Raw genomic sequence first — 13489 nt, 5'->3', positions numbered from 1 at the left:
GTTGCATTATTCTTCCATTCCCCTGTGTGGTGTTCTCTGTTCCAGGGCCTATCATTGCGCTCTATAACTGTTCTCTGGTGTCTTTTCTGTTCTCTGGTCAGACTCGGCCTTTCTCATCCATGACGGCTCCATTAATCACTTCTCTGTCTTGTCTATCACACCTGGAATACACACACACACACACACACACACACACACACACACACATACTGTGTACACTCCTTAAATAGCAAGACAGATATGTTTACCAGTGTTTTCTTTGTCTGTAATCATGTGAGATACAGGCTAGGTTAGGTGAACGTTTTATCACACCCACCTATTCTAACAGACACACATACAAACGCACGTACACCCTACATAACCCCTCACACACACACACACACCCTTCTTTGCCTCCTCTCAGCCTGTCATGTAGTGAGGCTGTTGGTGCCTGCTAGGAACAAGGCAGGAGACACTGGCCTAGACCTCTGCTTTGTTTTCCTGTAACCGATCCCTACAGACACACTCTATGGCCACTCAGAGCCTCTCAGCACACACAATGGCTCTTTGGGTGGACCGGAGAAAAAGAGAAACCCTAGTAGAGTAGAGTACCCCTACGTGTCCTTACTGAAGTAGCTACCTGCATCAGGAGATAAAGGAAGGAAGAATGAAGAAAGTCAAGAGGGGGAGAGGAGGAAGTACTCCAAACTGAAGTACCTACTCAGGTCAGGAAAAGGCAGGGCGAAGAGGGGTGGGATAAGGCAAGAGGTAGAAAGAGAATGGAGGGGAAGAGTTGTTGTTTTAGCCATTCAGTCTAGTGGGGAGAGAGCGAGAGAAGGGCAGATGGATAGAGATAAAGTTTGAGGCAGCGGTCAGTAGACACCCTGAAGAGAAAGGGAAGTGGAGAAAGTAAATGGTAGAGAGATTACAACAGAGTTTGGTACTTTCTGTGGCGCATGAGGGTGAATGAAGGTGTACAGCAGGAATTCTGGTGTATCAGGAAAGAGGATCACACACTCACACATGTATACATCCAGTCAGATTTGATCTTGTGCAGTGGGACAAGTCTGGATGTGTCTCTAGACCTGACCTGACGGAAAACACACACACACACACACACACACACACACACACACATACACACACACTCTTACTTGCTAATACCAAATTCTTTTTGGTAATTTGAGCTTGTTGACAGTACATGTTTGATTTCGATAAATATGTTTCTGCTCAGAGGGAATGTTCTGCATTACTTTGTTGTTCCCTCATATTCGGGTTGTCGGGGCATTTGTCTGTGTGTGTGTGTGTGTGTGTTGTTCTTTCTCTGTGCCTATGTAGGGTAGCTTGTTGTTGCTCAGCTAAGGGGGTCAAGGGTTTGTGGAACAGATTCAGATTGTGTTGGGTTTGGAATGTGCTCCCTGATTTCATAAGACACACTCACAAAAAGACTTGGCATCGGTGCGGCAATCTGGTGTGTGTGTGTGTGTGTGTGTGCTTGCGTGCCTGTCTTGGTGCGTCTCTGCATGTGTATGTCTGTGTGTTTGCATACATTGAGAGAATGCAGGCTTGTACTCCAGTTTAAGCAAATAAATGTTGGCAGGGGACAGGTCTAATAAATACATACGCTGATTCTCTCTCTCTCTCTCTCTCACTCACTCACTCACACACACACACACACACACACACACACACACACACTAACACATTGGGAATAGCAGAGAAACATGCGCATGCACACATACACACTTACACACACCTTCCCTGTGGAGTGTGTTAGCTCCATGACATGTTTTCCAACTCAGCAGCATCTTCCTCAGGCATCTAATAAAACACAGATCAAAGACAGCTAAGCAGACCTGTCATCCCACACACACACACACACAATCAAAGTAATTTCTGCTGTCGTGTGAGTGTGTGTGTGCTCACATGTGAGTCATTGTCTTTTTGTACGCTCATTAGTCTCCAACATGAGTGTGTAGAGTAGCCATAATAATATGTTTTGGTTTTTTTCTGTAGCTGACCGGTCATTAATGTTTGTCTTCTGGTGATGTGTTGACACCCTGTAACCATGGTGTTTCCAGGAGTTTTACTCAGAGTGTATCTGTCCCGCCCAGGAAGATAGTGTAATAAACAGTTAACCTAGCTTCGGTTGACTTGGTTGGTTAGGTTTGGAGCGCCAGGAGTGTATATGGCAGCCAAAGATCGGTTCATTGGCTCAGCACTTTTGGAAGAGAAAGATTATTTCTTTAGTTCAGGTTTAAGGCTAAGTTTGGATTTTACATAGGCAGAACAGTCTGTGGTTCATGGCAAGTCACTTTCACTTCTACATTTAGTCAGTTAATCCCTGTACTAAGTAGCAGGCCTTTTTCAGCACTTTTTTTCCTCTCGGGACAGCAGACTGACCTTGCTCACCCCTATAAGTGAAACATACAGACGCATCTAGCTAATGACAAATCTACTGTCAGATTTATGGAGCCTGTAACGTTAACACAACAGGCCCCTGCCTTACACTAGACATTGTATGACAGAAAAGTGTGTGAGTGTGTGTGTGTGTGTAAGCTCATCTGTGTCTGTGTGTGTTTCTTTGTGCCAGCAGCTGGGAGTCATCTCTTCTCGATGTGTCCCCTTCAACCCCATTTTCTCGCTCTCTCCCTTTCTCTCTCTCTCTTTCTCTCCCTCTCTCTCTCCCTCTCCCTCCGTGAGTAAGCCCTGAGGACAGTAATATGTGGGCAGTGAAACCCTAGCAGCCTGTGTGGATCTGAGGCTCTAGCTTTAATAAAAGCCGGCTAAGGGAGATGAGCAGGGTTTATTTGCTCTCCAAAAATACTGTGTGTTTGTCTAACACTCCGCTGTCATAAACACACTCCCTTCGCCACTCATATGGAAGAACAGTGAGAGCCCCTGACTCTCCCCTTTGCACTCCACGCTCTGTGTGTGTGTGTTTGTTGATGACAGCAAAGGCTGAAAACTCATCTTTTTGAGAAGTATCTCATGTCACCCTCTCCTCACTGAACGATATCCCCTCTCCTCCTCTCACTCTTAACTGCTCTTGGAAACAATCCCTTATGCCTCTCTCCTAAACTCTTATTTTATTGTTTTCCTCACACAGGGATGTTTTGAGGGCACTATGACTCTCACCCTTGCACTCCTTATTATTGGTTGCTTGTAATGTTGCAGATGTAGGAATTGAAGCTTATTCTACTGTTGCACTCATTGTAAGCTCTGGATAAGGGCATCATCTAAGTGCCTAAAAATCTAAAATGACAGAGAGCATGTTCCTAGCCCATCAGAGTTGTCCCATATCACTGGGATTAGAGGGTTTTGGTTGAGGTTAGCGTGTCAGTTAATCAGCGCGCATTGTCGGCCAATCACAGGAATCATCCTCCTTATAGATGCACACACGCACCACTGTAACACACACACACTCAGCTCTCATTTTGTGTTTTGCCCTCATTTCTTCTCCCCCTGGCAACGCTGATCTTTCTAAACTCCGGCAACAAACAAACTGTACAGTTACTCATAAATCATTGGGTGTATATGTAGCACTCGATTTCCTGATTGTGTGTTTGGAGTGAAAACAAGCCGTCTAACTTTATCAGGAGATCAGTTAATAACCCAATGGGTCCCGGTGATTGCATTGGCCCCTCAGATTACACACACACATACAGTCTACATTAGCAGTGCACCACGCACCACTGCTGGGGGGTTGCCTTGACTATTATCAAAAATGTAGTGTGTTGTACGTTGAACATAGTGTTCCTAAGCCTTGATCAGGCCACTCACAATCTGTTTGTTGTCCAATGAGACCAAGGAACAACAGATCTGATTCTAGATGGTTCTCTGGTTTGTTCCCTCTGCACTCCGTTGTTCTAATGTTTCAGCACTGATGAGGCCACATTCTCCCATAATCTGATCTAATTTTTCCTCTCCTCCCCCTCTCTATCCCTCGATCCCTCTATACTCCATTTCTCTTCAACCCTCTCCATTTTTTCGCTCACTCCTCTCCTATTCCCTCTTGCTCTATAAATATCTGCTTCTCTCAATGCGCCATTTCTCTCAACTTTTCCTTCTTTTTCTCTTGCTGTCTATTTCTCTGTCTCTCCCTCTCTCTCTCCTTCCTGTCTCTTCTTCTTCTTTCAAACTCCATCTCTTTGTCTTCTCTGTCTCTGTCTCTATGTAGGAGATGTCTCTGGTGGGTCCTGAGTCTCCATCAGAACAAGCCAGGAGGGTCTTCCAGTCGTTTGATCCTGAAGGTAATTAACAACAAGCGCTCCTATGGAATATACGCATGATTGTGATCATGCTAATGATTTGCATTTGTTTCCCCCCTGCACACTTGTTTTTATAGGTCATTATACTTTATTTGCCCATTAGTACACCAGCTCTATTGAAATAGAGTGACACAGATGTAGTTTAATCCATGTAAACTTTCACTCTCTCACAGCCACACACACACATACACAAACTGAGAGAACAATATCCTGGTCCTGTTGTCTTTTCTCTTCCCTTTTTCCTGGTGGAGCAGATGCCTCCATAACCTCCCCTGCCCTCCTCGCCTCTCCTTTCTTCTTCCCTTGCTCTTCATTTTTCCTGGAGGCAGAACAGGGGTCTGTCTCTGTTCTCTCATCTCCACTGTTGTTGTTTAGGTTGGTGAGATCAGCTCCTCTTACAGCTGAGTCAACCACCCCGTTTCTTCCCTCTCTCGTCGTCCTCCTCCTCTTCCTAATCCTCCTTTCGTCTCACTTCCAGGTGACTGGGGGAAAGGCGAGGGGAAGGACACAGAGAGTGACAGAGTGAGGATAGGAAGATAGAGAGAGGATAGTTAACCATGTGTCCCTTGTCACAGGAACTGCATGTCAGATGTCAGCAGCACTCATTTTTTTAGACAAGTTGTAGCCACAGGATTAGAGTGTGGGATGTGTGTGTGTTCATGAGCACTTAGAGACAAGAAATAGTATCTAAGTGAAACTCTGGTGAACATCTGCTGTGTAATAATTTTCCTGCAAGAGGCAGAGAGAATTAGGAAGTCACACTCAAGTCATGGGCATGCTTGCCATTCACACTACACGCCAAGAGAGCAATCCATGTTGCAAGTCTATTCAGCTGAGACCCTGATTAAATCACCAGTCATAACACACACATTCATATTCATGTGTTTTTATTGTGAAATGAAGTGTGCTGTTCTCTGTCGCCGTAAACAACATTCCTCAATCCCTTCTTTATAGGAACAATATGCTGATTTGCAGAGTTCTGTGTGTGTGTGTGTGTGTGTGTGTGTGTGGGTTCCATGTTACAAGGAGGTAAACCCTACCAGCTGAAAGCAGTCTTGCCTGCTCTGGACGCCTTGACAACAAATATGTAAACAGAGCTATCTGGCCCAAAATCACACCAGAGAAAGATGGAACAAGGCGAGGGAGGGGCGACCGTGCATCTTTTTTCTTTCCTTTTTACCCCGTTCTGCATCTGTCCCCTCTTGTTGCACAGAAAGCGGCTTTGCTTGTTCTGAGATCCGCTTCTGCTATCGTCTGCCAGGACATTCTGCATACCATATGGTCTTCACTCGCACACACTCGTGCAAGGGCACACACACTCACAGAATATGTGCTCACACATACATACACACACTGATACACACATACACAAGTGGGATATGCGCGCACACATAAACACACAATGGTGTATACACACATGCTGTAGCCAGCAGCAAAGTTGAGTGCTGTGTAAAAGGGCCATAAATCTGTCTGTGTCACATGTAGAGTCAGCACAGCTTCTTGTGTTATGGAAGAAAGGCGCCAGTCAGACAAAGGCGTTCACAGTGACTCACCGGACATACACACTCAGCACCTGACTGTTTCAGCATGTTCCTTGATATTTAGTCCCTGTGTAGCGTCCTCTCTGCTCGTTGGCAAACCCTCAATTGTCACTGTGGCAGACTGATAGAGGCTGGCATTGAAAAGACACGACTGAGTCGCCTGAGAGAGGACGACCAGAGTGCTTACTTAGTTAGTCTTTTTCACACCGCATTAGGGGTTTATGTATGTGTACACAAGGCCACACAGACTCATGTGCTAGTGTTTAAATGAGACAGATATGTGCCCGGACACACACACACGTTTTCAGGCAAAAGCACATGTTAGTGTTTAAAGCTGGTCCTCTCAGGTAGAGCAATCATCACGGCTGTGGAATGTAGGTCAGAGAGAGAGGATAAGGTGTGTGTGTGTGTGTGCGGGTGCGTGCATATGTGTGTGTGTGTGTGTGTGTGTGATTGTTAGTTGTGTGAGATGAGTTCACTCCCCAGGGCCCAGTGATGTAAATAGTGTTTGTGCATGTATGTAGGTGAAGGCTCCCCCTGGTTTTCAACTTTATGTCACTGAGGCTTTTTATGTTCCGTCTGGGTCAGCCAGTGCATCAGCCTCTCTCTCTCGCTCTCGCTCTTTCTCTCTCACTCCCCCTCTCTCTCTCTCTCTCGCCCTCTCTGTCTCTCTCTGTCTCTGTCTCTTACTCGCTCTCTCTCTTTCTCTTTAACTCTGCTTCTCTCTCTCTCTCTCTCTCCCCAGATAATGGTTTCATCCCAGAGTCTCTGTTGGAGGATGTGATGAAGGCCCTTGACCTTGTCTCAGAGCCCGACTAGTAAGTGATTGCATGCTCAAGGCTTTGTGTGGTGTGTCTGTGTGTATATTTTAGCCTGTGTGTGTGCGTGCGTGTGTGTGTGTGTGACACCTGTAGAAGTTCTAAAGTTCTAACTCTTAAGTCATGGCCAGGCCAGGTCAGCAGCCCTGTGCTCATGTTTCACTACCAGGCTACTATAAAGTAAGACCAGAGAGAGCCCACTATAAAAGCGCAGGAAGAAAGAAAGAACGAAAGAAAGAAACAGAGGGTTAGAGGGAGACCATTAACTGCAGGAAGAAAGACTGAGAGAGGGAGGAAACGCTTTAAAGCGCCGCTTCAAACAGAAGCACGTTCTCATCTGAGACACAGTAAGCCCTAACGTCGCAGCCGTGGGCCCGGCCAAGTAACCGGACCACTGATCTGCTCTCCAGACCCCCAGATGGCCAATACATCACAACACAACACGGCATACAGGGGGAGACTCCCAACGCAAACAGGCCTGTCTCATTCCTTACCACACAGCGAGAGAGTTATAGAAGGGTTGCCACCATGTGAAAAAGTGATCACACTGATCCACTGTGTCTGTCCGTCTCCGTTCATTTCAATTCATTTTCAATGAGAGCTGTCAGTTGTCCGGACAGCGCTGATGACGCGTCCGTCTTCGTCAGATTTACGTCTGTTTTGACGGACAGAAAGTTCAACCCAGTTGAACTTTTTGTGGATGGACGGATTCGTCACCGCAAATCAGAGGCGTTGATGTTCCAAAACAGCCCAACGGACAGAAATCTGTCCGTTAGTAATTCTGTCCGTTTTCTGACGGATCAGTGTGGCCGCGGCCTTAGTATTCTAACAAATGATTGATGGGACAAAAAATAAAACAAATTACAGGGTCCTTGGTTGACATAATGACAAAGACATCACAGACAGACTGGATCTTCTATATTTTAGAGATATTGAATGATGAATTTTGGGTCGTGAAATCAACTTTTCAACTCTTCTTTTCTTCTGTTAGGGTAGTCTGCAAATTGCTCTCAGATAAAAAAAAAATCCACCCTTAAACAGATTTTGGCAAATTTCACTTTTAGTCCTTTCATCACAAATAGTTCAGTTTAAAGTTGTGAAAGTGTAGAACATGCACCCAAAGCTGGAAATTTGAGAATCACTTTCAACACTTTAATCTGTAACGTCATGGAAGTGGCAGTCAGCTGCTCTGCTGCCATTTGTGGTAAACCAACTTAGTGGATACTGACCATACCCAGCAAAACCTGTGTTAAAGCTCCACAAAATAACATTACAGTCTTGATTCTTTGGTTTGTAGTGTTTGGGATAGAGTTGTTACTCAATATCTTAGAAACAACATGAATTCTGGTTTACAATGAATATTTGTTTTACAATTAAGCTTACTTGCTTATTTTAGCTTGAAAAGTGTAAATCCACCCTAAAACAAAATGTCAGGAACTTGTTCCTGTGAACATGAAAATCACCTCTCTAAATCTGGATACCAGACAGCCAATGCTCTGATGCGTAATGTCATCAAAAACAGAGCAGTTGTATTTCATTGCAGTGCTGACAATGAGGAATCAGACAATGTGTCCACATTCCCATAAAACTCGCCATGGGTATCATCAGTGTGTCTACAAAATCACTCTTCCATTTACTGTCCGTGGAGCGACTCCAGGATTTGTCAGTTGGTCATTTAACAACATTTTCAAGTGAGCCTTGGCTCTCTTGTCTCTAGCTTTGATAGAAACGTGCTAATGTTCATTGATTTAGATTGATCTGTCCAGTCACATAAGAACAAAATAAGAGTAAAAGTGACATGGAAATTGATTCATAATATTCACATATTGTTTTTATTCAGTGCCAGCTATGCGCTGCGTGTCTGTATTTAATTCGTGAAGAAAACAATGAACAACTGTACAAACCACCAGTCTGGACAAACATCAGCTGACTGCATTACACCCCAACCAGGAAGTTTCCACTCATTGTTGGAACATCTAAAGACACAACGATTAACTGTACCATGCTGAATGTGGGAATTTGCATGCAAAATCATCTCGTGTACAGTTGGTTTTTAATTGAAGAGGTCATGTGCAGTCATGCGGTACAAACAGTATAAACCCACCACGAACAACTAATTCCCATGATCCCCACCAACTCACGCACACGCCCACTCGCTCATAATAATGTGATATTGATCCCTGTAGGGAAATTCTCTTTTTGCTTGCTCCCCTCCACAGGGAGGTCAGAGGTCTGGAGCTGGCAGGGATTCAGTGTGTTGCTCAAGGACACTTCAGCAGGGCGGATGCCTGCTCACTGCGCCGCCCTGCCTCATCTGCCACTTGAAGATAGATACAGCACTAGGTGTAAAAACAGTGTCATTCCCTTCCTTCTGTGTCTGGATATGAACCTTGTTTCTCTCCTTACTTCCTTAAAAGGGCAATCTGACTAGTGCTTTTATCACTGTGGAATAATAATAATAACACTGCTCTAACACACAGGAATGTCTGGAAAGAGGTATATTTAGTAGCACCGTGGTATTCATGAAAACACGCACGCACCAAAACACGCATCATAACTCCACATTGAGTGATGAGGTTATTGCAAATTGCAGTTGGTTTTCGTACACATCACACACAGAAGACCACTATTTCATACCCTGCTGATGGCTCTTTCTCACTCCCCTTCTCTTTTCGCTCTTCTCTGTCTATCCCTCTCGTTCTCTCTCTCTCTGTATCCGTTTCCCGCTGCCTTTCGTTTATTTACCTCCTTCCCTATCCATCTCTGTTTATTCCTCTCCGCCTTCTCAGTGTCAGTCTGATGAAGAGTAAGCTGGATCCAGAGAATTTGGGCATCATTCTCTTAGGCCCATTCCTACTGGAGTTCTTCCCTGATCAGGTAAGTGTGTATGTGGGTGTGTGTGTGTGTGTGTGTGTGTGTGTGTGTGTGTGTGTGTGTGTGGGATGTGCACTAGAAACAGCAGTTTATATCTATACCTAATAAACACTGGTCATGTATGAGGTCATCACAGGTGGTCTTCCTCATCAAAACTGCACACATTGTATTACAGACACCCTCCACCATACATGCAGTCCATATCACAGTCAATAAAACAGCCGTGCACGGAGAGACACACAGACACACACACACAAGGGTGCACACACTGACGCTAGCATCTATTTCACAAGCATATGCGGAGTGCTTTTCTTGCAAATCAAAGGTTTTTCTGCCAAAAACATTCCTGTGGCGTCTCATGTGAAACGTGTGTGTGTGTGTTCACCATCATATGACGTTACTAGCTGAGGAGAAGCTCAGAAAGAGCAGTGAGATGCCTTTAGGAAACGGATTGGAGGCAGAGTGTGAGCGAGCGAGAGAGAGAGAGAGAGAGAGAGATAGAAGGAACTGTGTTAAAGTGATCAGGGCTTAAGGGACTCACCAGAGGAATGGCCCTCAGCCACAAAGAAATTATACTGCCATTAGCCAAGTGGACACACACACACACACACACACACACTCAGACACACGTGGGATTGGGGTGAAGGTTAGGGTTTCACATACAGGCACATAAACACAAGAAACTGGACACGGTTCTCAAACACACAACACACCCTATTAGCATTCCGCACCTTTCAGCCAAAGACATGGGAAGTGTTTTGGCTCAATGTGATTGTTTAATCATTTTTGTAGTGTTGGCTGTTTGGTAGAATTGGGAGGTATAGACGTGCTTCAATACACAAATGCACACATACACACACACACACACTTCAACACAAACACGTGGGATTTAACGTTAGGGCTTAGGTTCCAGGCTGAGGTATGTTGGTCTGACTGTCGGTTCAAGAATGTTCTGTCTGTCTCCCTCTATGTGTCTTTACCTCCATCTTTGTCAGAACAGTTAGCACAGCCACTCACCAACAACACCGCATGTTTTTCACCCTCCGCTCTGGCTGTGTTTCAGGATTCAGGAATCCCAGACTCGTTTCCTGTCTACCACTACAATGGACTTAAACAGTCCAACCACAACGAGAGGGTAAGACTCTCTCTCTCTCTCAGCTCTGTCTCTCTCGCTCGCAGACACTGAAGGTGGCTGTTCCATCTCTCTCTTTCTCTTTTTCCTGTCTCTCTCTCCCTCTCTTCTCTCATCATGCAGAAACACACACACACACACTCAGTTGGAGGCAGCAGGCCACTCCAGAATAAACAGTAGCTATTGCGAGCCTAATAGCCTGTCCATCCATCCAAAAACCCTGGCTTAGCCTCCTATTTCTCCAAGTCGTTTCAACATGGAGGCTACTGTCAACAGCCTGGCTGTGATAAATGGTGAAGCCCAGGCCTATTAAGCAGGCTTAGTTTGATGGATGACTGTCAGTGGATGTAGTTGTTTAACAGGGTGGCTGTGCAAGCCTGGTACTCAGGAATATCACTTACTTCATCTGTCAAGTTTGTCTAGTCTGTAAAACACATTCCCTTTTCCATAGTGCTACCTGTAAGTGTATGAATGCCACTGCATGCATACCCACACAAAAGCACACACACACATACACACACACACACACAAACACTCACGCACAGGGCAGCAAGGCGCCTGTAAGGTTGTGATGGCAATTCCTTTCCCATAGTTCCAGATGGGAATAACAGACCAACAGTCCCCTGCAGCTGGTGTGTGTGTGTGTGTGTGTGTGTTGGTTTGTGTCTCCTATACGTGCATCCATCCCTCTGCATTTCACCTCTGACCCCTTCGGAGGAAATGTCTGAAAAGTGATTGATAGAGTTGAAGCCTGTCAAAGCTGGCATAAAGACGTCAGGCTTTAAAATTGTGTGTTTAGTTAACTCTGTGTTAAGTGTGTATTGACCTACGTGTGTGTGTGTTGCCAGGTAGAGTACGTGGAAGGGACGTCCCTGGTGTTGGGCTTTGAGGACCCCATGGTTCGGACAGACGACACTCCAGTCAAGCGCTGCCTGCAGACCAAGTGGCCCTACATCGAACTGCTGTGGACCACTGACCGCTCCCCATCACTCAACTAGCACCGACCAAGTCTGTGTGTGTTTGTGTGTGTGCGTGTGTGTGTGTGGATGGACCACTACTGCCCCCGCCCCCTCCACCTTCCCCACCCTGCCCGCTGACCCCCACAGGTCAGCAGGTTACAAAGACTGAGACGCATACACACGTACAAACACACAGACGAGAGACTTTTGGAAAGACACACACGCACCCAAGAGACTGAGACAAACACCTTCATGGACAAGACATACATGTCTGAGACCCACAAACTCACATTTACTGTTCATGCTATTGTCTGTTCCACTTGGCTTGTAAATTGACACGCAGGATGTTTATGGTGTGATTATGTAAAAAACAAACAAAAAAAAAACTGAATGACTGTTTATTTTCTCACAGCTCTGCACTGTACCGGCTCCTTGGCTACAGTTTGGCGGTTAACAGCTACACTGCTTAGAGAGCAAACTGGTTTGGTTCATCGGCTGGTTCTGCTGTGTGTGTCACCCAGTCACACGCTGAACCACATGTACAGCCAGGCGACTGTGAAACACTACTGTTACTCCAGCTATAGGACTGTTCGAGGGAAAATTACCAAAGCCTTCCACATATGAGAACACACACACACACACACTATCACACACACTTCCAAGCGTTTACAGCGTAAAGGGACCAACCCACACGCAGGGAACTGGAGCTCTGAACAGGAGGTTTCTTCAGTGTTTTCACCCAGAAGTAAAAGTGCAGGCTGGTGTAGGTGCGGCGTGTGTGCTTTATACACCACAACAGGACGTTGACCAAGTACTCATGTATTTATTACCACGCTCCAAGGTTCTGGAATAAACACCTTTTTTTGTTCAAAGCTCTGTGTGGTATATTTGGTTTTTGATGTATGGTGTAGCTTTGAACCTGTAGATGTTTGCCTCTGTGTGCCTTTTGTGTCATAAATATGAAGTCGCGAGTCCCGACCCCTACGCAGAACGACCCCGGGGTTGCAGAATGTCCAACTAAACACCGGGTCTGTTTGCTTCCCCTCCTCACTAAATCACATGTCAGGTTACATTTCTTGTCCCCAGAGACTCTAAATCAGTAATTCACTAAATCCACTAGACACTGATGGTGTTTAATTCCCTCTCTGTAAACAGACACAAAAATGTTCTTCACGCCTTCAGTCATCATCAAAAGCTACCAGAACAGGAAAAAAACAATGTGGGACATCCAATTCTCTCATTACAGCCCATATCCATCATTGGCTTTTATTATACGGTGTCCTGAAACTTAGTGGAATGTTTGGCATCTGTTTCGGGAGTTTTTTAGACATTTCTCAGACAAGGTGCAGGTAGTTTTGAAGTGTAATCATCACTGATACTGTTGGAAGAGAAGCACTTGGTAGCATGTAAATACTTAGTACTGGCTAAGGACAACACATACTTATCCCAGTGATTGTGCACATGTGCGCGTGTGTGTGTGTGCGGATGCTCCACTATGCATCTATGTATGGGAGTGCTGCAGTAATGGCTGGGTGTGTGTGTCTAATGGATGTGCCTAATGGAGAAAGGATGTAGGCCTAATCTGTGACCGGACAGTCTGATAAAGTCTCATTAGGGGTGCGTGTGTGTGAGAGAGAGAATGAGCAGTGTATAAAAATTACAATACATAAATAAAGAAATGCTGTGTGTATGCAGTATTCAATTCAGAATGGCCTGCAGTAAATCTGTGATCAGAAAACAGATACTGGCAGAATGGCATGTGCGTATCGGGGTTCACGTGCATTCCTGGAAATGGGATATCTTGTGTGTGAGAATTTTTATTGGATGCAAGACAGTGGAAAAAGTAATGGCAGCCCGAGTCCACACACACACACACACACATACACACACATACTTACAGACACTGAAACTGAGC

The 13489-nt window shown here is 45.3% G+C and overlaps 1 protein-coding gene across 1 annotated transcript in view; it reads left to right on the top strand.

The window, feature by feature from the left end:
* The window catches only part of mindy3 (MINDY lysine 48 deubiquitinase 3), a 21886-nt gene extending 9284 nt beyond the window's left edge, over positions 1-12602 (top strand). The window contains 5 exon segments of the mRNA XM_071540418.1: positions 4160-4232; positions 6537-6609; positions 9399-9486; positions 10547-10618; positions 11464-12602. Of these exon segments, the coding sequence (XP_071396519.1) occupies positions 4160-4232; positions 6537-6609; positions 9399-9486; positions 10547-10618; positions 11464-11613 (456 nt within the window). The 3' untranslated portion in view covers positions 11614-12602.
* Positions 12603-13489: the final 887 nt, after the last annotated feature.

The sequence above is a fragment of the Centroberyx affinis genome, unplaced genomic scaffold (genome assembly GCF_046629955.1).
Source record: "Centroberyx affinis isolate AG114_WGS23_722 - 3 ecotype Tasmania unplaced genomic scaffold, CSIRO-AGI_Caff_v1 ptg003633l_1, whole genome shotgun sequence".
Taxonomy (NCBI): domain Eukaryota; kingdom Metazoa; phylum Chordata; class Actinopteri; order Beryciformes; family Berycidae; genus Centroberyx; species Centroberyx affinis.
Note: the sequence above shows the minus strand (reverse complement) of the source record. Positions and strands in the feature narration are given on the sequence as shown.